Here is a 24960-nt window from a genome sequence, read left to right on the forward strand (position 1 = left end):
GATGCTGGGAAAGACAGGAGGCAAAAGAAGAAGGGGACGGCAAAAGATGAGATGACTGGACAGCGCTACTAACACAGATTTGAGCAGACTTGGGAGGATGGTGGAAGACAGGAGGGCCTGGCGTGACTTTGTCCATGCCATCGCAGAAAGTTGGACTTGACTGTGTGACTGAACTTCAACAACAAAAATTTAAAGACCAGCCCCACATACAGCACATCGTGGTGGTCTAATCTGGATGTGATCAGGGCATGGATAACTGTAGAAGGACTTGTGCTTTAAACACAAGTCATCAGTCCATCTGGCCTCATATAATCTATTCCAACGGAAAATGGCTGACCAGGTTTTTGGGAAAAAATGGTTTTCTACCCCTTCTGCCTAAGACCCATAAATGGGAGATGCCATAGTACGTCCCTCCTTGATTTTGCTTAGACCTAGACTGTGTATGAATACTTACTGTTTTAATGAAAAATTCTCTGTGTGCGCGCCTTTGTTTGTAATATATGTACATGTTCATGTCTAATAAGATTTTGAGATAATGAGATTTCTTTTACTAGATTTTAACCATAAGGGTAAATACCAGCTTTATTTCCATCCCTTTGAATTAGTGCAAATATTTAATATGTTTCGCTAAAACAGTAGACTTTAGAAAGTGGGAAATCTTTTTTTCTCGTTCAGAACTCTTTTTCTTTATAAATGAAGCCTTGTTTTTAACTTCAAAGCCTCCATTAATACATGAAGGTCATGGTTAAAACATTTCAATATATTTATTCGTAGTAAATCAATTTCAGTTAACTCAATGCAAACCTTGACGGGAAAAATTCCCTGCTATTGATCTGAAGGAGGAACCAATATCGTTGAAATTATGAATTCTTGCTGGACCTGTCATAAAAGGGGCTAGTCTGGAGCCCGTGCTTTATGATCATGTCAGATTTGAAAAACAAACAACAAATCTCTTCCTTGTATGAGATGCTGTGGATCTGTATGCATCTCAGCAGTAAAATGGATTTCATAACACCGTTGACTGCTGGTGTATAGATGAACAAATGAAGCTTGCGCTGTCAGATGAAGCATAAAAGCCATTAGCAATACACTTTTTATTTGAATAGTGAAACATTAATTTTTGAAAGTATGTTTCCCAGGGGATTCTGCAGAAAGTGAATGTGGGAAGAAAAGATGAAAACAGAAATTATGTGTTGTTTGTGGCATTTTTGGCCACATGTGTATGCGTGTATGTAGATTTTGCCAGGTGTGTTGGACACACCCAGGTGGTCTTTCTTTCTTTCTTTCTTTCTTTCTTTCTTTCTTTCTTTCTTTCTTTCTTTCTTTCTTTCTTTCTTTCTTTCTTTCTTTCTTTCTTTCTTTCTTTCTTTCTTTCTTTCTTTCTTTCTTTCTTCTCTATATTGGCAGGGCACTTGACATCAAGTTGTTGTAAGGATAAAATGGAGGAGACGAGAATAATGTAAGCCATTCTGAGTCCCCTTTGCAGAGAAAGGCAGTATATAAATGAATTAATTAAATACATAAATCTTGAGGTCTGAGAGCTTAAGAAATAATGTTTGGAGAAAACTATTTTGTACGTATGTGTCTGCAGAAGGCAAAACGATAACTTTCTCCATCTTTTCCCATCCCCATTTGCCACCCAAGACCAAAGCAATCTGTGAGCTACTGATGACAGCAGCTACCATTTGCTGTTGTGATCCAAAGGAGGATAAAGTTTCTAGTGTTCTGAAATGGGAAAAGGGTTTTGTCATGATAGCAGTATAGGACTGTTACTAGTGGGAATGGAGGAGAAGTGTAGCAGAATATCAAGGCTTGTGGTTGCCAGGTTGACCGGACAGGCCAGAAAGAGGGACATCATCCAGTTCTTCAGTAGGTAAGCCCAAGTTAGTTTTTATGTCCTGCTTTTCACTACCTGAAGGAGTCTCAAAGCAGCTTACAATCACTTCCTTTCCTCTTCCTACAACAGACACCCTGTGAGTAGGTGGGTTGAGAGAGCTCTGAGAGAACTGTGACTGGCCCAAGGTCACCAGGCAGGCTTCCAGTGGAGGAGAGGGGAATCAAACCAGGTTCTCCAGATTAGAGCCCACCACTCTTAATCACTATACCACACTGACTCTCAGGGGTTCAGGAGACTACCCTGGCTTATGAGTGGCTCAGACTGGGGACCCAAAGCTGAGACAGCAGTTCTGTATCAACAAAAGGCCCCCTGTTGATCCCCCAGCCATTCAGCTGGGCTAGTATATGGTTGAACCCCTTCCAGTCACAATGAGGATGGCACTACAGAGTGGCAAGGACTCAGGCCGGCAATTCTTTCTATCTGTGAGCTGCCCCAGAGGGAGGGAGGCTACCTGGGTCTTGCTTCCAGATTACCCAGTGCCCACCTGCTGGTGACTACAACAAATGCAGTAGCCGCTGGCATTGTGCACAAGGACTGTTGGGAAGAATTTGAAGACTTTGTGTCTTGTGATGTTCAGCCGTTTGAATATTGTTTTGTCAGTCGTGGAAAGTGCTGTCAAGTCTCAGCTGATTTACAGTGAACCCGTAACATTTTTAGGTCAAGAGATGCTCAGAGGTAGATTGCTGTTACCTGCCTCCCTGTCACAGGACTTTTTTTGAGCAGGAACGCAGTTCCGGCTGGCTCGGCCTTGGAGGTGTGGCCTAATATGCAAATGAGTTCCTGATGGGCTTTTTAAACAAACGTCTGTGTGAAACAATGGTGATGTCAGGGAGTGTGGCTTAATATGCAAATAGATTCCTGCTGGGCTTTTCTTACAAAAAAAGTTCTGTGTGAAACAATGGTGATGTCAGGGGTGTGTGACTTAATATGCAAATAGATTCCTGCTGGGCTTTTCTTACAAAAAAGTCCTGTGTGAAACAATGGTGATGTCAGGGGGTGTGGCCTAATATGCAAATAATTCCTGCTGGGCTTTTTCTACCAAAAAAGCCCTGCACAACCCTAGTATTCCTCAGAGGTCTCCCATCCAATTACTAGCCAGGTCCAAACCCTGCTTAGCTTCCGAAGTCTGATAGGATCATGTTGCAGTACCTTTACTTGTAAAGTGCTTGGTATATGTCTTGGTTCCCTGGCCAACGCATGGTCTTTCTGTGTCATAAATAAAACTTTTTATCCGGCTTCATTTCCCAACTCACTTCCCTTCTTGTATTTTTAGTTCTGGAACCAATTTCCAAGTTTAGGATCATCCCCCATCTTCCTTTCTTTTCCCTCTCTTGGCACATTTGTCTCAAGTCTTTTTTTTTTTTTAAAGATGTTTCTTTTGTGGAACATTGCCCAGAACTGCCATGTAGAGATAACAAATTAGAAAGAAAAAAAAAACCTGAAATAAATTTGCAGAAGTAAAAGATGTTGAATTCCCTCGTTAACAGCAGTTAGATCATAGACAGACTCTGGGCAGCCTTTCACAAACTGCCTGACAAACAGCTCATTTGCCATTAAACGCCAAAAATTTCAGCCTTGCTTGTCTACATTTTGGAAACAAAATCCATACTGAAACACCTAAGCCAGCAATTTCACCAGCCCCCCCACCCCTCCAGTCAAACATTAAAAAAAAATCCCTTAAAGAGAAAGTCAACCACCTGTGTCTCTAAGTGTTAAGCATTTTGGGGTTTGACAAAGTTTCCTCCACTGCCAAGAGAAGCCTGAGAGGTAGCTTGTTTATTTTTAGGCACCTGTTCAGTTCAGACTGTAGCGGAATCTGCTATTTATTCTACCCAGCTGCTGATAGCCATAAGGAATCTTTGGTTTTGGGTGCAAAAAGCTCCCTAAAAGCCATTGTACATATTGCCATGTTAGAATTCTGGACTATATCATTAAAGATTGCAGGTAGAGGGGGTATTATTTTTGAACGCTTGCCCCTGTGAAATGTTCAAGGGGAGGGCTATACAAAACTTTTCTCTCTACTATGTTAGCATGCCACACTCAGGGAAGTTTGGTGCACTTTGTGTGTGAGAGATTTTTTCTAATGAGGGAACACTTAAAATGGAGATTTTCTTGCCACCTGTAGACCGTAGTGGTTCCACCCAGACCTTTCACCAGAATGTACCGCTACTGTCTGTATTCCGAACGACTTTTAGGCACATTTCCATATTTGGCAACTGCACTGTGAATTACACGGAAACTCCACATGGCAATCTCTTTGTGTGACAATTGTTGCTTGCATAGCATATTGATCTCATTCAGGGGTCCCCAGAGTTTGATAGAAGCAGCTACAAAATGGCCACCACACAATGGCTGCAGCAGGAGCCAGAGCCAGCCACAAAATGGCTGCTGCTACAGCTTACCTTAACTCACATGACGGTCCTTAAGCTGTAGTGACAGCTGCTACTGAAGCAACATTTTGAAAAATCTGCGCAACCAATCAAATAAATCTCCAACAGCCAATCAGAAGTCTTGCTGGGCAAAAGCCCTATCTGTTCCTGCCTGCTTTCTAAAAACAGTTCATGGGTGCCAGGAAAGGTGTTTGCAGGTGCCATGGCGCCCACGAGCATCACATTGCAGACCCCTCTGTCAGTTCCTTGAGCATGGTTTTGAGTGCTTCTCCTTCCTTTTTCAATGTCATTTCTGGAAAGTGTAGACCAGTATGCAATTGCAGCCAGTCCCAGATTTTGAAGGGGCCCAAACAGAGACTGCCCAAAGGCCTCCTTCCTGCCCACCCATCTGTATAGTTAACACCTGCCTGTGAATTCCTTCCCCTGGCCACTCATAAGAGATCTCTCTCCACCTGCACTGACAGCCACACACATGTCCTATTCCCAATGGTGCTGGGCAGCGTATGCAGCTAGGAATACCACCACTTTTACTGCCTGGACACTCTTCCCTGGCATGCTAGGCACCATGTGCGCTGAGAAGTGTGGGTGACAGGGCGCTTGCAAGCAGGCAGGGGAAGGATGTGTGTGCAGGTGGCAGGGGAGGTACACTGGTGCGGGATTAGCAACAGCAGGGTCCTCCAGAAGCCCTGAGCCCCAGCAGCTGCCCTACCTCAGGGTACACCCTAAATGGTTTGGGACCAGCATATCTGTGGGATTGCCTCTCTTGAGCTCCCTGAAGAGCATTACACTCAGCTAATGACAACCGGTTAATGATCCCCAGCCGAGAGAAATCTGGCTTTTCAAGACCAGACAGGGCCTTTTTGGTCCTGGCCCCAAGCTGGTGGAACTCTGTCTAGTGAGACCAGGGTCCTGTAGGACCTGAAACAATTCCTCAGGGCCTGCAAGATGGAGATGTTCCACCAGGTATATTGTGGAGGATAGCAACGGTTAGATTTATTTATTTATTTTTATTTTATTCCATTTATATCCTGCCCTCCCCGCCAAGGTGGGGCTTACATAGACATGCATATGCATGAGTAGACAGAATGGTGTGATATTAAAACCATAAAACATAGAATAGTATAAAACATAAAATAGGTAAAATATTTCGGTGCTATGAAATATTTTGCTAGATGAATGCTGACCCAATATTACAGCACTGTTTCCCCTCAGACATTCCTTCCAGATAACACACTGTAGATGTAATGTTGTGTTGGTTTTTATAGTTATTATTGTAAGGTTACATTTTAACTATTTTATTATGTTGTAACCCACCCTGAGCCCTGCAGTGCAGGGAAGGGCGGGATAGAATTTTTTTTTAAATTGATGGAATGGTGTTTGGGAAAACAGCATTCTGTCAGTAACAAGAAGGAGACCATAGAGAAGAGTGTAGAACAATGGGAGACCATTGTTTTTACAATAAGAACATGTTGCTAGATAGACTTATCAGTATGATGCATCCTGGACTAGTTGTACGTTCTTGTGTGTACAGTTTGGTGTAGTGGTTAAGTGTGCGGACTCTTATCTGGGAGAGCCAGGTTTGATTCTCTCCTCCCCCACTTGCAGCTGCTGGGATGGTCTTGGGTCAGCCATAGCTCTCACAGAGCTGTCCTTGAAAGGGCAGCTTCTGTGAGAGCTCTCTCAGCCCCACCCACCTCACAGGGTGTCTGTTGTGGGGGAGGAAGGGAAAAGAGATTATAAACTGCTCTGGGACTCTGAGATTTAGAGTGAAGGGCGGGGTATATAAATCCAATATCATCATCTTCTGCTTCAAATAAAGCACCATGAATAAAAACGAAAGAGGCAAATGAAAAAGAGACTTAGAGGGAAAAGATCTGAAGCTGTACAGCAGCACTCAAAACTGCAGCATGGATTGATGTAAATACAAACAGGCATATCCTCTGAAAACAGTCCTGTGAGCAGCAAGCCTTTGAGGTGAAGAAAGATCAGTGGTGGTGAGGATTGAACTTGTGAACTTTTGCTCCAAAGCCAACATACAACATCTATATAACCAACAACATCTAAAATGTGTTTAATGAACCTTTGAGACTATTATAATAGTGTTCTTTTCAGGATCCTGTGGAACATGTCCTGCTGTTTCATAGGGCAACGTTTTGGAGAGAAATGCAATTTTTTTCATCTTTGAAACAACAACAAAAACCCTCCCACAAACTTGCTAGCTGTTAATTTCGACTCATGTCGCCTGGTTTTTGGAGTATGGGAAAGATTAAATGACAGATCTTTATGTGCTTTTCTCCCTGCCATATGGAATCATATACAGAGTGCTAGATTCTTAAATTGGATTCATCTGTGTATTTGGCTCCAGTCCAGTTTTATATGGCTGTGGGACAAAACCTGTAAATCCAAGGGAGTTTTTTATGGGGTTGGAAAGAAATCTGGCAGATGCTGTTCTTCTAGCCTCAGAGTTGTGGGCCGTACCACATAGGGCATTTGTGGAAGGGAACTGAAATAAATCCTCATGTGGTTGAATAAGCTTGTGCACAGTTTTCGCAAAAGATGGCACACAAGTTTGTTTTTTTCTGCACTCAGGCAGGAAAAGTGTCCAATATGAAGTAGCCCCTAGAGCAGGGGTGTCAAACATGCAGCCCAGGGACCGAATCAGGCCTTCGGAGGGCTCCTATCCCCCAAGCAACTGGCTTTCATCTGCTTCCTTCTCCCTCTGTCTTGATTCTTTCTGTATAACAGCTTGCTTTGCAAGACTTGCTTAAGCACACAGGAGCTACAGAGCAAAACCTCTGTTTTCTCAATTGACTGAGGCTCCTTCCTTGGGGAAGAGGGATAGCTTGCTTTGCCAGGCTCTCTCAATCGCACAGCAGAGCTACTAAGCTTCTCTTCCTTCTACTGACTGAGGCTCCTCCCCCTCATCCCCTGGATCTCATGGGAGAGCTACAAAGAAAGCACCTTTAAGATCAATGAGTGCTAATGTTTTAAGGTTTAAAACAAAAACAAAATAACCCCGTTTAATTGTGTTTGTCTGTGTCCTTTATACAATTTATGTCTCTGCGACCTGATCTTAAATAGATACACACATGGCCTGGTCCGACATGGCCCGGCCCACCAAGGTCTCATTTATGTCAGATTCAGCCCCCATAACAAATGAGTTTGACACCCCTGTCCTAGAGGCCTTGCGAAAAGTCACTCTTTCATATGCCTTCCCGAGCCCTGTATGTGTCCTGGAGCCCTGACCTGGGGGGACAGACTACCTTGATCTCATCGGATCCTGGAAGCTAAGCAGGGTCGGCCTTGCCTGGTAGTTAGATGGGAGATCACCAAGGAAGCCCAGAGTTGCTACGCAGAGGCAGGCAATGGTGAACCACCTCTGAATGTCCCCTGCCTATGGGGTTGCCGTAAGTCAGATGTGACTTGACGGCACTTTCCACTACCACCAAGCTTAGCATTGTGTGAACCTGTGTTTCCCACAGCCAAGAAGAACATTCTGTTCACTGAACCAGTTTTGCACATGATTCAAAATGGATGTTGGTTCCAGCAGCCCTGGGTTCACTTGCTGTGTCTGCCGTGGTTTCCTTTTGTGGTCTCGGTCGTGTCTCTGCTGCCTGAACTATAAATTTGCAGATGCTTACAGAGAGCTCCCCATTTTCCCCAAGCAAGTGACAAATTGGTGGGGAAGCCTTGGCTGCTTCCGCTTCCCACCTGTGGAATTCAGGAACACTGAACAAGCTAAGAAGAGAGGCTTTCCCAATGGCTCAGGATGCCCACCTCCAGGTGGGACCTGGGGATCCCTTGGAATTACAGCTTATCGCCAGACTGCAGAGATCAGTTCCCCTGGAGAAAATGGCTGCTTTGGAGGCTGGACTTTTATCCCGCCCTCTCCGCAAGCGGAGTCAGGGCGACTAACAATCAATTCAGACATCTACAATTTCAATTTAAAAACGATATAATACAATTAAAAAAAAACATTTGAAAAACATTTTATGGTGCTGTTCAGTTTCAGTATAGGCGGGATCTTTCTTTCCTCTAACAGTGTTCCTATAATGGTCGTAGTTCCTCAGCAGTGTTCCTCTATGGCATTATACCCCATTGAGGTCCCTGTTCTCCACAAATCTGCAGGAGTTTGCCAGTCTTGAGCTAGATGACCCTGGAGGTCCTTTCCAACTCTATGATTCTATGACCCTACTTAGCTTCTGAGCTCTGACAAGTTTAGGCTAATTTGGGCTATTCAGTATCCCCAGTTTTCGGGGGGGGGGGAGGGTTAAAAAAAGGATGAGATCGTAGGTTATATGAAATACCTCTGCCTGAGACCTTGAAGAACCTCTGCTACTCCAAGTAACCAATACTGACCTTCAAAACTTTTTAGTAGCAGAACTCCTTTGCATATTAGGCCACACCCCCTGATGTAACCAATCCTCCTGGAATTTACAGAACTGTGAGCCCTATAAGCTCTTGGAGGACTGGCTACATCAAGGGGTGTGGCCTAATATGCAAAGGAGTTCTTGATACAAAAAAGCCCTGCCAACCTTGTTAGACCAAGGATATAACTCAGTAGAAGACAGTTTCTTGTGAGTATTCATGAAGAACAGTAGCAGCTCAGTGGATGGATCCTTTCCTGAGGAGACTGAATGCCTGGGAAGCTTATGTGCAGTTACTTATTATTATGCCTGAAGGCTTAAACGTGCTGCTAATACATATCTATATAAAATGTTCTACTGTGACACCATTTTGATTCCTCACTTGCCTTAATGTGTCTTTTTTTATTACCTTAGTTTCATCTTGATTAATGGCATGGGGGCATTATTATGTTACATAGCTGTTAAATGTCAACCTAAGATAATTGGTTCAGAAATCAGTAAACTGTATTGCATGTATGTACTATGGGCCGCAAGTAGGAAAACATGAGTGAAGCATGATCCAAGGCACAGTTACTCACAAGGGGACCCCTGCTATAGAAGTTCTAACATTTGAGAAGCATCTGTTCTTGGGCTAACTTACAGCCAGTTAAGAAAGTTTGTTTCAGATCTTAAATATCCTTTGCCCAGTAGGATATTTTTGCTTTGATCTCATTTTCCTTTTCTTCTTTTCTTGCAACTGGATTTCTTGCTGCCGTTTGCAAGGTGTATTCCTTGAGAATTCCTTGTTATCTGCTGAGGTTTCTCTCCTGTATTGAAGTGACACTGCAATACAGAGGTTTGTTTCTCTTAATGGCTTTTTAACTTCAGAGTTAATACTAATTATTAGGGTCCCACGAGGAATTCTGTGTGTGAATGATGGGATGGCAAGGAGGAGGAGGAGAATGATGATGATGATATTGGATTTATGTCTTGCCCTATATTCTGAATCTCAGAGTCTCAGAGCGGTCACAATCTCCTTTACCTTCCCACCCCCTACAGGCACCCTGTGAAGTGGGTGGGGCTGAGAGAGCTCTTGCAGCAGCTGCCCTTTCAAGGACAATTCCTAAGAGAGCTATGGCTGACCCAAGGCCATTCCTGCAGGTGCAAGTGGAGGAGTGGGGAATCAAACCTGGTTCTTCCAGATAAGAGTCCACACGCTTAACCACTATACCAAACTGGAGAGAGAATTGTGAAATCCCTAAGAGCCAGATCTCCTCTTCTACAGCAATGTAAACTCTCAGATGCCTTGATTAGGCTAATAGCTCCATCTCTCTCTGCCCCTCCACCCTTTATTCCAAGACTGTTCTTAGTCTATATTGGATAGCGCTGCCAAACTCCAGGTGGAAGCTGGAGATCTCCCAGAATTACAGCTGTTCTCCAGGCAGTTCCTCTGGGGGAAAAAATGGCTACTTTGGAAAGTAGACTATGGCATTTATACCATGCTGAGGTCCCTCCCCGCCCTTCCCCAAACCATGTCCTCTTCATGTTTTGTCTCCCATACCTCCAGGAATGTCCTAACCTGGAATTGGCAACCAGCTTGTTGTGGTGGTTAAGAGCATAGACTTTAATCTGGGAGAACTGGATTTGATTCCCCACTCTCCACAAGCATTTATTGGGTGACCTTGGGCCAGCCACAGTTCTCTCAGAGCTGTTCTTGAAAGAGCTCTCTCAGCTCCACCTACCTCACAGGGTGTTAGGATTGCCAGGTCTGCATTGGAAAATAACTGGAGACTTTGGCGGTGGAGCTGGGAAAGGGTGGAATTTGGGGAGGGGAGGGGCCTCAGCATGGTACAATGCTATAGAGTCTACCCTTCAAAGCAGCCGTTTTCTCCAGGTAAGCTGACTTCTGTCAGCTACAGATCAGTTGTAAAAGCAGGAGATCTCCAGGTCCCACCTGGAGACTGGAAACCCTATGAGGGTGTCCACTGTGAGGAGAGGAAGGGAAAGGAGACTCCAAGTGAAGGGTGGGGTATAAATCCAATCTCCTCCTCCTAGTAAGATCTATTTACTAGGATGTGCCGCGGTATGTAGGAACTGTGACTGCCAGTCCTAGTGTTAGACACTAAACCAAGAAGTTTAGTGTTGGACACTATGCCATAAACTGTTAGAAAGAACAACAGGGAGTCTGGAAAGAACATCTCTCTCTCTGTGTGTCTCTCTCTCCTTCCCTCCCTGTGTGTGTGTGTGTGTGTAGAATAAAGGAATGAAAAATTTCCCTGATGCATACCCAATTTCCTGATTTCATCTAGAGCAGGGGTGTCAAACATGTGGCCCGGGGTCTGAATCAGGCCCCTGAGCAACTGGCTGTCATCTGCTTCCTTCTCTTTCTCTCTTGCTTGCATCACAGTTTGCTTTGCCAGGATTACTCAATCGCACAGCAGAGCTACAGAGCAAAGCCTCTCTTAAATAGGTACACACATGGCCTGGCCCAACATGGCTCGGCCTAACCTGACATGACCCAGCCCAACAAGATCTCATTTATGTCTGATCCAGCCCTCATAACAGATGAGTTTGACACTCCTGAGAGAGTATCCTTCTCAATCAGTGCAACAGTCCAGCAAAACAGGGCCAATCCCCCCATTTTCCTCCCTTTTCTGCGACTCTTAACTGCTCTCATTATCTTGTGCCTCTTGGGTTGCATTCAGCTCTCATCAGACTGGCCTAGTGTCCAGTTTTAAACATGACACCAAGCTGACTTTCCCATTATTACTCTCACATTGCAATGCAGAATTAGAATGTGCATGGCAGCCGGAGTAGTACCAGATTAAGAAAATCAAAGTTCATGTCACTATTTACATTCTGCTAAACTGAATGGAAAGCAAATTCTGAAAAAGACAGCATATGTTCGCCTTGGCCTTTATTTTAATAGAGAAAGCAAGATTGGAACACTCCAAATACGTACCACGTATGATGGGGGTGCTCATACCATCAATTACTGCTGCAGAAGCCAGGTATTCTGTGTAAGCTTTGGAAAAAGTCAGAAGTTTTAAACCCAAACAATAATTAAATCGGAGGGCCTGACTACTGAAACCCAGATATTATCTCATTGGAAAGCCAAGCTTATTCCTTGCAAATGCATTTTTTCGCAGCCAAATTGAGGTTCCCATGCCAGCCCATATGTAAGTTAATAGGCACTTTCCGGTGATGCTTTCTGCAGAACCTATTGAATTTTTAATCATATCTTTAATTTGCTGTTTACATTTTTAGCCAATTAATATGTACATATGCGTGTGTGCAGACGTGCGCTCTCTTGAGATGGAAAATAAGAGAGGAAAGTAAGTGTAAAACTTTAAGCCTCGATATGCCCTGTCAGATCTGGGTGTCAAAGAGAGCCAGTTTTGGTGTAGTGGTTATTATCTGGGAGAACCAGGTTTGATTCCCCACTCCTCCACTTGCAGCTGCTGGAATGACCTTGGGTCAGCCATAGCTCTCAAAGAGGTTGTCCTTGAAAGGACAGCAGCTGTAAGAGCTCTGTCAACCCCACCTACCTCACAGGGTGTCTGTTGTGGGGGAGGAAGCTAAAAGGAGATTGTGACCACTCCGAGACTCTTGAGATTCAGCGTATAGGGTGGGATATAAATCCAATATCATCTTCTTCTTCAAAGCTTTTGCTGAAATTTATTAGCCCATAATAACACTGGAATAACTGATTTATCATCAGCACATTACAGGTTTGGAAAGTGTCTCTCCAAATAGGAAGGAGCGTGTCAGCTTTTCCCTTCCAATTTTCTTGGAGTGCTTTCTTATTCTTAAAACCAATACAGATGTTACTGCAGCCGTTGGCCTTGCCAAATCACTGGCTCACATGAGTGGAGAAATGATTTTTCTAATAATGAAAGAGAAGGGAGACCTGCATCCAAGAATATTTCTTTAGGAAGATTTGGAGTGATTTCTCTTATTACACAAAAACAAACCTAGGCTTGATGTGAAACATATGCTCAACAGGAAGCTGCAGCCAGTCTGAACTGCTTGATAAGTAGGGTTGCCAGATCTCTCACTATGTGCAGAGACCTCCTGCTGGAAACTTCCTGTTCCCACCGCTGCTCCTTTGGGTTTTCCCTGGAAGTGACATCATTTCTAATTCTTTCCTGGAAGTGATGTCACGTTGTACAGGAAGCCAATGACCCAAGTCCCCTCCCCTATCTCTTGCCAGCCACTGACTGGCAACTCTACCAATAAGTGTACCAATAAGAAATATATTTGTCACATTCATGTTATATTTTTAGATAAATGGCTGAATAAATCTGAAGTGTCTACCTTAAAAATGTTGTGGCCTTCACCTTCTTTCCTTCCATATTCTCTCTCTCACTCATCATCACCCCCATCCCACCAGAGCCACAGCATTCTGAAGTATATGAAGTATATGAGTAGCTTTCAATCTGCAACATCAAAATCCCAATTGCGTATATTGATTTTTTCACTAGCAAATGATTTCCCCCTAAGATCTTGCATTCAAATACTGGAGTGTCTGAATTTTTCCAAAAAAATGTCCAAAGAATAAATGTTCTCTTTTTAACGCAAGCATTTCTTCATTTGCAAAGCAGTACAGTTTCACACACACACATGTGTGTGCATGAAATAAAGAGACCAGTTGCTGTGGCATAGGAAATGATGCATTTGGATGCTATCAGTCTGTTCCTTGGTACCGGAGCCAGAAACGTAGACAGCAAGATCTACATTAGGTCTTGTGGTTCCTAAAGATAGTGCCGCTTCTGGAGGATGTAACATGCCCACAAAGGAGGAAACCCCAAAATAACATCTCTCGGCAGCTGGTAAAGCCTCAAAGAATGGGCTTCCGGAAGCAGAAGGAAAGTATTTAAAGAAAGAAGAATTTTAGTCTCTTGAAACAGCTAGTCAGAACAGAAAACGTTAAGAAGTTTTTGTGTGTGTGTGTGTGGAGTGTGTGTTTTGTTTTGTTGCCTTTGTATACCGGATGAGGAGAAGAAAACATATTGGGTATGTGTACACCTGCACAACTGTGCGTATCTGCAAAATTTGTAATCTGCTAAACTCAGTATATTCCTTGGCCCCTCAAAGGTTCCATAAAAATACCAAAGGAAAATTGAACGTTGCACCTCAGCTCTCTATGGACATCTAAAGAATCTCTTCAACATTCTATATGCGCTCCTTTCAGAAGCATCTCTTTTTTTTCTTTAGCGGGATCCTGACTCCCATAACAGGAATATATGGTGTCCCTAATGTTTTAAATCACTATAATGTATGAGAAAAGACCAATGTAAAAATAACATCCCAGCTGAAAACTGATCAGTTGCAGCTTAGAAACAGTCAAGCTTTGGAACACCCATAGGTTTTGTTAGGCTCAAAGCATGCTTGCAAGAGGGGAAGAAAAGTCAGGGCTCAGGGCGTTGTCTCCAGTATGCTTCACAACAGAAGCGAAGCAAGACCATTATGCTCTGCATCCAATAAAAGGTTAGTAGCCATGACCTGTTTGAAGGTATTTAAAATTACGGAGCCATGGAACAGGAGGTTTGTAAAATGCTGATTATCTTGGGATACTCATGAGCAGGCCTCAGATTCAGTGGGAGCTCACAGGAGCACAGCTTCTGAACCTTTCTGAGAGTTCCTCCTCCTCCTTCTGAGAGTTCCACCTCCTTATCCATTGAATAGTAGGTGCAGCTGCATAACAATCCCTGGATGAGCTTCACCACCTATTTTTCTACAAAATGACCACTGCTCATGAGAACAAATGGAGAGTTTATCTGTGAATTTTCCATTAAGGATTAGTGATGGCTGGCAGAGCTTCTCACCCCTTTGGTCTTGAGGAAGAGGAGGAAGAGATGAGAAAAAGAGTTGGATTGATAGCTTACTACATGAAGGAGTCTCAGAGCGTCTCACAATCTCCTTCACTTCTTCTCAACAGGCAACCTGTGAGGTAGTTGGGGCTGACAGAGCTCTTTTGAGAACTGCTGAGAGAACAGCCCTAAGAGAACTGTGACTGGCCCAAGCTCAACCAGCTGGCTGCATGTGGAAGAATGGGGAATCCAACCCGGTTCTCCAGATTAGAGTCTGCAACTCTTAACCACTGGCTCTTAGGGAACAACTCTCAATAACTGCTGGTTGGTTGAAATTCCCATGGCTATGTTTACACAGTCCTATGGAGTCAGGGTGGACTGGCTGAGTGTGAGTTACTTGGAAATGGGGCTACTGAGATTGGGTGTTTGAAGGTTGTCATGTTCAAAGCTTACGATTATTTAGTTGTTATGGGTCAGGTCATATGGCTAGTCCTTCTCCAGTAGATAATTATTTCATCTGATGGAGAGGGGGTTCGTCTGATGGAGAAAGGCATTTGTTGAAGGAAATCTTGTTCTGTTGAAAGAAGTCTTGGTGGAAGATAGTCATAGGATCTAAAGCTTATATTTATTTCCCACCATTCAACTCAGAAGCCCTGAAGATCTCACATCTGAGGTTTGATTGCAACCACACCTATGTATGGTTACGGGGCAGAGGTCTGGGGAACGTCATGCCAGCTGCAAAACATCTAGCTGAGCTTTTGTCTCCTTCCTGTCTGCAGGTATAAGAGCCCGAGCTTGGCCAGAGGCCCAAACCTTTTGCTATGAACAAAAGGCAACCTTGCTGGGTCTCCTGTGATAGTGGGAGACCTCCAAGCAAACCTTCATTTTGCATGCCAGCACTTGAAATGTGGAGAGGATTGGACAATATGCTAGCATGTCAACAGCATTTCCGGTAAAACCCGCAAGTGACACCATGGGCTTTCTAGGATTTTTCAAAAACTATGATTTTACCATAGAGTTTTTGAAAACCCTGAAGCCATTTCTTTCTGTATGAATTCAACAAACTTCTTGTTTTTAATCAAATTAGGATACATTCTCCATCCAGATTTTCTCTCACTACTATTCATTTCACAAACCAAAGGGCAATGGTCTGCAATAATTGAGGGGAGAATTTCTACCTCCTGGATTGTTTTAACCATGCCAACTGAAATCCACATCATGTCAATCCTTGACCAAGAATTGTGCCTGTTTGAAAAATACGTATAGTCCCGTCTATTCGGGTTTAAAGTGCGCCAAATATCTACCAAACCAAAGTCTTCAACCATTTTAACAAAGTTTTTGGGTAGAGTATTGCTTCCTTTCTTTTTATTTTTCTTTCTGCCACTATTCCATAGACTTCGATCCAAATGTGGGTCATTTACTGCATTAAAATCACCTATTATGCATATGTTTTCATATTCACAGTTTCTCACCTTATAACATAAATCTCTATAAAATGTGCCCTGCTGATCATTGGGTGCATAAACATTTATTAAAAGAAATTTTTCCTGTTGTTTAACAATTTCTATGCCCTGAAAACGTGCATCTTTCGCTTCAAAAATTAACTCCGCTTGAATGTCACCTCGAATAAATGTTACTAAACCTCTTTTTTTTCCCCCCTCCTCAGAGGTACATATAGCTTTCCCCAGTCCTTTATTAAGTAACAAATGTTCGTCCTTCTTTTTTATGTGGGTTTCTTGTAAACAAATGACGTCTGCCCTGAATTTTTTAAGTTGGATGAACACACGTTTCCTTTTCTGCGGGGAATTTAAGCCGTTTGCGTTTACTGAGATAATCTTCATTTTATTTATTACAATTTATTTTTAATATTCTTATCACTCTGTCCACTGAGATTTTTTCTTTTTCTGTAACCTGGTTTCTCTATATGAACTTTCCTCTTCTTGACCTACTTCTCCCTCCTTATTTTTTTCAAGTGAATACGCATGATGAGCTGTCGCACACGACAGTTTGGGAAACAAGTAAGGCGTATTTTAGAGGATTGGTCATCAACTTTTTAGCGAATAAGAGACGGGAAGATGCTAGAGCAAGGATAGAGTTGACTGACTTAATTAAACAAAAGGAATCTCAGTTAAAGGTAAACCCCTTACAAAAGGAAATTAAAGAAGAAGTTAGGAAACTAAAACATAAACTTCATCTAACCATGCTGGAGGAAATGGAAAGGAAAATAGCGTACTCCAAGCAACAATATTTTGACAACGCAAACAAGCCGGGAAAGTGGTTAGCTTATAGAATCAGAAAGGAAAAAGAAAAAAAAATAATTAAAGTGTTAAAAGATAAAGAAGGAAGATCTAGATCTCGATTGGAAGATCTAAAGTCAATAATAAAAGACTTTTACACAGACTTGTATAAAAAGGTGGATATAGCTAAGGAAGATCAGGAGGCTTACTTGGCTAAAAAGCCTTTGATGAAGATACCGGAAGATAAAATAAAAATTTTAAATGAATCAATTGCCATGTTCGAAATAGAAGAAGCCTGGTCTAAGTTAAAGAAAAACAAAGCGGCAGGTCCTGATGGTATTCCTGCAGAATATTACATTACCTTTAAAGATTTGTTAATTAATCATTTTAAAAGCTTAATTCAGGAGGTCTGGTACTCTGCAAAGTTACCGGAATCCTGGAGACATAGCAATGTGACGCTAATCCCCAAATTGGACGGTCAACCAGATGATATCAGATGCTACCGTCCAATATCTCTATTGAATGTAGATTATAAAATCTATTCTTTAATTCTGGCTAATAGGCTGAAAAAGATTTTAAACAGTGCAATACATCCTGATCAAACGGGCTTTTTACCATCCAGATATATAAGAACAAATATTCGTATCCTTGCTAATGTCATGGAGTATTTGGACTTATGTAGGGATAAGCAGGTGGCCTTTATTTTTGTCGACGCGGAAAAAGCGTTCGATAATCTCGATTGGAATTTTTTGTTTGAAACTTTTAAGAAATTGGATTGTGGAGGAGATTTCGTGAAAAATATCCAAGCAATTTATGATAAACAGTCAGCCAGGATAGTGGTTAATGGAGATTTAACGGAAGAGATAATACTCGAGAAAGGCACGAGACAGGGCTGCCCGCTATCCCCTCTCCTATTTATACTATCTTTGGAAGTTCTAAATAATTTGATCCGGGCAAATGTTAAAATTAAAGGAGTCAAAGCGAAAGGAGAGGAATATAAAACCTTGACATACGCAGATGATATGGTTTTAATTCTTCAGGACCCCTTAGACTCAGCTGAAGAGGCTCTAAAGGAATTAACTGAGTATGGTGAGGTAGCAGGTCTAAAAGTTAACAAACAGAAATCGAAAATTTTAACGAAAAACGTGTCGGTCTTAGCATCTCATGAACTTGAGAAGAAGATGGGCTTCAAATTAGAACAAAAAATAAAATACTTAGGTGTAGTTTTGTCAAACAGATGTAGTACTATATACGAAAATAATTTTATACCGCTCCTAAAAGACACGGAAACACTGTTGAAAAAATGGAATAATCTAGGATTATCCTTTATGGGGAGGGCCGCTTTGATTAAGATGTGCATACTGCCTAAGATTTTGTTCTTGCTACAAATGGTTTGTTTCGCTGTCAGAAAGCCGTTCTTTGTTAAAATTACTCAGCAGTTTAGATCCTTTATCTGGCAGGGTAGGAAACCCAGAATCAGATGGAAAATTTTACTCGACAAGAAGCAAAATGGAGGTTTGGCTCTTCCGGACTTGGAAGTCTATCATTTAGCCTGTTCGACTTTATGGTTAAAAGAATGGATACTTTTAGAGAATAAACGTATACTAGCGATAGAAGGATTTGACCTCCAAGCCGGTTGGCACGCCAATCTCTGGTATCTAAGGAAACCTCAGACTTATTTTAAAAACCACCTGATTCGGAAGTCTCTTTTAGTAGCTTGGTTCAAGATTAAAAATAAGATATACGGGGATAAAACTCCCAGATGGATCTCACCTGTAGAGGCTTCTGTGCAGCCGCAACTATGGAAAGCTACAAGTCCAACTAGATACATTGACCTTCTCGATGACAAGGATAAATTAAAAAATAAGGAGGAGTTAGCTATTCAGGGAGTGAAGATAGATTGGTGGGTAATGGTATTGATCACTGCTAAATATAATAGAGATAAAATTTCAGGATTTACAAGGCAGAACTTTGATTTTGACAAATTACTACTGTCAGGCCCAAATAAAGCAATTAAAAGGGTATATAACTATATAGTACAAATGGAGTTAGAAGATGAAGCGGTCAAGGAGGTAATGACAAGGTGGGCTAAAAACCTGGAGAAAAATGTTATGATAGACCAATGGGCCATCCTATGGAAAAATAATTATAAAGTAATTAAACCGGTTAGTTTTAGGGAGAATTTTTTTAAAATGTTCCATAGGTGGTACCTTACCCCTCTTCAGTTGAGTAAAATTAAGCCTACAATGTCACCGAAATGTTGGAAATGCGAAGTAGGGATAGGCACGTTTTTTCATTGTTGGTGGACATGTGACTCCGTAAAAAAATACTGGGTTATGGTGTATAACTTATTAAGAGAGATATTGAATGTAAATATACAATTTAAGGCAGAGATAATGCTCCTGTCACTGGTTAGGGATAATATCCCACGAGAAGATGAGTATATTGTAATTTATATTCTAACAGCTGCTAGAATTTTATTTGCTAGAGTCTGGAGACAGAAAGATATACCTCAACTGGACGAATTAATACAAAAAATTTTAAATGTCGCCGAAATGGATATCTTATCCAATATGATAAGAGGCTTACCTAAAACTGATGCAATTAAGAAATGGGGAAAATTCTATGATTGGTTTAATAAAGATAATTAATGAGGAAAGAGTTTCTAAGATAAGATAGATATGGGAAAGTATTTAGGTAATTTAACGAGGACGAAAGAAAGCTCAATGATATTGTATTCCACAATCAACCTCAATCTGTATAATGTATCTTGTAATTATAATACGTTCAAACACAAATAAAATGGTGAAAAAAAAAAGAAAAAAAAAGAAAACCCTGAAGCATCAGTCACCTGTGGTTTTTATTGGAAGTGATGTTGGCACCAGCTTCATGTTCTCAGAGTGCCAGGCATCACCTCCATTTTGCTCCCAGAGGTTTCCAGGTGCCACCTGGCAACATTACCCTCTTAACCTGTGGCTTGCAGCCTGTGGCCATTATTTGTAATGCCCTGTAGGATTCCAGCTGGCTCAGGATTCATTTTTTTGCTTTGTCATTTAAATTACATTTTGTGTGTTTCGGTTCTTTATTTAAATTAGATATATCCCATCAGGCCTTTTTTTGTAGGAAAACCCCCCAGCAGGAACTCATTTGCATATTTGGCCACACCCCTGACATTGCTGTTGTTTCGCACAGGGCTTTTTGTAGAAAAGCCCAGGAGGAGCTCATTTGCATATTAGGCCACACCCCCTGAAGCCAAGCCAGCCGGAACTGCATTCCTGTGCGTTCCTGCTCAAAAAAAGCCCTCTATCCCTTCCTTCCTTCCTGTGGTGGTATGGCTTTATTGACCATAGCCTTAAGTCTAACCACATTAAGTAGCTTGAAGGTGCCCCTGCCTACTAAACAGATAAATACAAATGAGTAGCTCTAGATTAAAGAACCCTGTGGTGCAGAGTGGTAAACTGCAGTACTGCAATCCAAACTCTGCTCACAGCCTGAGTTCGATCCCAGTGGATGCTGGGTTCAGGTTACCGGCTGAAGGTTGACTCAGCCTTCCATCCTTCTCAGGTCAGTAAAATGAGACTCAGCTTGCTGGGGAGAAAGTGTAGATGACTGGGGAAGGCAATGGCAAACCACCCCGTAAAAAGTTTGCCGTGAAAACATAATGATGTGTCATCACCCCATGGGTTGGTAACGACTCGGTGTTTGCACAGGGGGCTACCTTTACCTAGCTCCAGATTACAACCCATCCCCATGCACCCAGTTTTGTTTTCTCAGGAAATTATGTAACCTGTCTTTCTTTTCAGCAAATACACAGGACAGCTTACAGTAAAGAGAAAACATTGTAAAGCATCAAGCAAATCGAAAGAATGATGCACAAGCAGAATTTAGAATGGTAAAACCAACTATAAAACAGTGCTCAAAAAAGCAGAAAATCAGTAGCAGATTAAAATGTATAAAGCATGATAAAATCGCTAAGCAGAATTAACAGCGACAGATAGAAACCATCATGGGCTATAAAAATAGTTCTGAAGGTCTTTCTGAGCCAATAAGTTTTTAAGGTTTGGGGGAAGGCTATCAAGGTAGAGGAGAATCAAACCTCTACAGGGATTGAACCTCCTTAGAGTTTCAGCTACATGGAGGCAGGGCAGCCAGAGGGGAGAAAGGATATTGCTGCGGATGTTAATATCAGTGGTATTGCTTGTGTTTCCCACGTGGCCAGCCGTGCTGACGCTGTTCAGCTCTTCCCAGAACAGAGTAAACCTACTGCCTCCAGCAGCCTTTTCATACCAGCCTCCAAAACTCTACTGCGAACCAAAGTGCACAGCTTCTTGACATCAGTACCAGTTAACCAAAATCCACCTAAAACCTAGTCCCATGTCTAACCACAGTTAAGAGATAATTTAGCCAATATTCATGTCATGCCACACCAGTCCAGGTTTTCTCACTCCTTGCATGGGTTTTTTTTTTTTTTTTAGTTTTCAAGGGAGATATAACTTGCCAAAACTGTTGGTTTTAATATGTGGGATTTTTTGTGCTAGAAATTTGTTTCTGGGGAACTCAATAGCCTGGCCTTCCTTCAATGGCTAGACAGTTTGTAATCTACCTAAAGAAGGCCCTGTTTAAGTCTTTGGTGGTTTTCTTTTTTCTTGGGTTTTTTTTTTAAATTCAGCTGATCTAGATTCACCTAGACATGGTGACATATTTTCAAAATACTCACTTTGAACACAACTTGGGATAGCTAGTTCTGTGTGACTTGAAAGCTTGCTTTCTCCATTTCATTTTATTATTTTATTTACTTCATCTACAGCCCAGCTTTCTCCCTAAGACTTGAGGCAGACTACATAATATAGAGAAAGTTCAGTCCAACAGCAAACAAAGCAATAGGATAGGATTATATAATTGGAAAACATTGCCGGTGGGGGGGGGGGGGACACACCTGTGCTGAAAGTGGGCTACAAAGGTATAAGGCAATGCTTTAAAATCAGGTGCTACAGGGGTGGAATTTTAGCAGGAGCTCCTTTGCATATTAGGCCACACACCCCTGATGTAGCCAGTCCTCCAAGAGCTTACAAGGCCCCTTTTTTAAGCTCTTGGGGGATTGGATACATCAGGGGTGTGTGACCTAATATGCAAAGCAACTCCTGGTAGAATTCCACCCCTGAGGTGATGTATGCAATAAACATTGCCATAGACTGCAATCTTATCCCCTTATAAAAGTGGTCTTCTGAGCTGCCCCATTTTACTATCCCTTTATAAAAATGCTGTCTGAACATTTCGGTTTTGTACATTCTGCAAAGTGATAGAAGTGAGGGGCCCTTCCTTGACTTTCTCAGGCAGGCCTTTCAGAACATCAGTTTAGTTAAACAACTTCAGCTGTGTGGAGGATCCTGCCAAGAATCAGTAAACGTGAGGGCCTAATTTGTGGTGTTGGGTTTTAAATTTAGGTTCCCTAAATGGGCAGAGATTCGTTTTTCATGTTCTGACATCGTGGTTCGTTTGCCACGCGTATCATTTCTGTTACTCTCACTGCTGTGGACTGTTGTTTAGATACTTCCTCCTGTCTTCTTCTCTCCCTTTTTTTTTTGCATTGCGCTGTTCCTTCCTCTTTCCCTGTCAGTCATGGTCTGATCTCAACTCTTTCAAATGTTCTCTTAAGTTTTAACTCTTTCCTGGATTCACATGCTCTCCTTCCCTTGCCTATCTTGAATTTCTGACCTCACTGTCTCTGCTACCTTAAAAGCAGAAAACAGTCATCCTGTGCTTCAGTACAACTCTTAGGGTAAAGCACACACGATTAAAAATCCACATGGAATCATTCTCTCCCGCACACCACATACCACCACAATTGCACAGGCATGTGCAGTTGTAGCAGGAAAATAACGAAGCCCCTCACATTGCTTGGTTTGAAACGAGGTATTTTACTTTGACATCAAAGTGAACTTGTCGGCATAAGCCCAAAAATGACTAAGTTAAAATCATCAGCCTTCTGACCATTTTTATTCATCCCCAAAACAAGCAGACAAGCCCCCTCTTATCTAATTCAAATGCTCCACCTCCTGCTTTCCTTCCAGTAATTTCTTGTAGTTTTCCACTGCTCTGTCCCTCTGCTTATCAGCAAGAAGCTCCTTCTCTGCGGGGCCCTTGTTATCTTGGATTCACACCCTTAGCCTGTCTGGTTTTAACAGTTTAGCAGAAGCTCCTATGAGGGGCCTCTTAACAGTCACTCTAAATGTTGCATCAGACACTCTCTTTTGAAGGCACAACCATATTTTCAATTATTATTATTATTGAGGTATTCATTAATTATTCAGGGGTCCCTCTTCACAGTCAAGTCTCAACAAACTTATGGTGAGCCCAGCAAGGGGTTTTCAAGGAAAGCAAGAAGCTGAGGTGCTTTGCCATTGCCTTCCTCTGTAGAGCCTTCCTTGGTGGACTGCCCCTGCTTAGCTTCTGAGATCTGACGAGATCTCGGAAATACTGATCCTGCTTAGCTTCTTAGATCTGATTACCTCAGGCTATACCATTCCATTCCACACAGCCAGTGTGGTGCAGTGGTTAAGAGCAGCAGACTCGAATCTGGAGAACTGGGTTTGATTCCCCACTTCTCCACATGAAGTGTACTGTATGACCTTGAGCCAGTCAGAGCTCTTAGAACTCTCTCGGCCCCACCTGCCTCAAAAGGTGCCTGTTGTGGGGAGAAGCAGGGAATGTGATTGGAAGCTGCTCCGAATGTAGAGAAAAGTGGGGTATAATATCCTACTGTTCTTTTTGTCGTCCTCCCAGAGGGACTAGATGAGGGGAGGTGGGGAACAGAGTTCTGTAGATACTTCAGTCACATTTTCAAAAAGGCTAATATGGAACAGCTTTTACACAAATGCCATTACCATGTGAAGATTACAATAGCATGGTTCAGCATGGCCAAATTGGCTGAGTGTACAAGGGAGGACAATCTCTTAGCTAGCTGTAGCTAAACAGAAGTTTTCTTTGATACAACTTGGACTCATTTCCTCAAGAGTAACAGGAGGTCCAAGATCACCCTTGTTTATTTAGTCAGAGAAAAATGACCTGATCTCCTCTGAAGCAGGAAGATCCTCAGCTCAGCCCATGCCAATTCTATCTTGTCTTGAGTCAAGTTATACAATTGGTTGGATCCAGTCAGGGTATTTTTTTTCCTGGTGAACAAGGAACGAGGGGACCTGCTTTTGATAACCAAATTATGTTAGGTATCTCAGGACCTATGTATACAAAAGCCATGTGGGATGGGGGTTGTAATAAGGAGGGGAATTGGGTGAGACTGTGTGAAGAAGCTGGCTGGATCCAACCCAATACAATCTCCCAGAATTTGAATTTTGAACAATAATCTCAACCATCTTCAGTCATCTGAGTCTTTGCTAGTTTCTGATTCTTTCTCCTGAATCCCTTGCCCTACTGGACTGTTGGTACACATCGGACACAATATTGCACCTGTGGTATTTCATATTATCTTGCTCCACTGATGGAAAAATAACATCTTTTAAAATATTCTTCAAATGTTATCACTGCAGTTTTAGGCTCTGAGGTATTTACTAATGCTGACCATTCTTGGTTGACACCATCTGCTGGTGCCTCATTTTGTGACACAGGCATTTCAGTTTCATGAATTTTGACCAGCTGTGACTTCTCACAACAGTGAAGTTTCCCACTGTCACTGAGAGACACAAGGGCTGCCAGAGTTTCATGCTGGAAGAGTGGTTGAAAATCAAAGCGCCTTTTCTGGCAGGAGGTGATGGGTTGAGAGAACAAATTCAAATCTTCCTTCATAGCTTTCTTCAGGGCTTTTTTTTTTTTTTGGTAGAAAAAGCCCGGCAGGAACTCATTTGCCTATTAGGCCACACACCCTGATGCCAAGCCAGTTGGAATTGTGTTCCTGTGCATTCCTAGTAAAAAAAAAAAGCCCTGGCTTTCTGCTGTGGGTCAGGCTGGTGTTTCAAGGAAGGACATCTTGTTCCTCTTGATGTGTGTGTAAAGTGCTGCCAAGTCACAGCCAATTTCAGTGAACTGAAAGGGCTTTCAAGGCAAGAGACGCTCAGAGGTGGGCTGCCATTGCCTGCCTCTGCATAACAACCCTTGACTTCCTTGGTGGTCTCCCATCCAAGTATTAACCAGGGATGACCCTGCTTAGCTTCTGAGATCTGGATGGGATCAGACTAATACAGGACATGCAAGCTGGGATATCCTTGATAGGCTGACAGAAGGAGGTTCCACGTTCTTTGTATCATACCAAGTATGCATTTAGTT

At 42.3% G+C, this 24960-nt stretch overlaps 1 protein-coding gene across 5 annotated transcripts in view; it reads left to right on the forward strand.

Moving 5' to 3' along the window:
- Window positions 1-24960, forward strand: part of SAMD12 (sterile alpha motif domain containing 12) — a 309305-nt gene that overhangs the window by 137747 nt on the left and 146598 nt on the right. Inside the window, exon 5 of one of the 5 annotated variants that reach the window (XM_060243286.1) lies at window positions 24306-24383. The exons of the other annotated variants lie outside the window; for them this stretch is intronic. Coding sequence (XP_060099269.1) covers window positions 24306-24322 — 17 coding nt within the window. The 3' untranslated portion in view covers window positions 24323-24383. Of the gene's footprint in view, window positions 1-24305; window positions 24384-24960 lie in introns of those variants that run through there. 5 annotated transcript variants of the gene reach the window in all.

The sequence above is a fragment of the Heteronotia binoei genome, chromosome 7 (assembly GCF_032191835.1).
Source record: "Heteronotia binoei isolate CCM8104 ecotype False Entrance Well chromosome 7, APGP_CSIRO_Hbin_v1, whole genome shotgun sequence".
Classification (NCBI taxonomy): domain Eukaryota; kingdom Metazoa; phylum Chordata; class Lepidosauria; order Squamata; family Gekkonidae; genus Heteronotia; species Heteronotia binoei.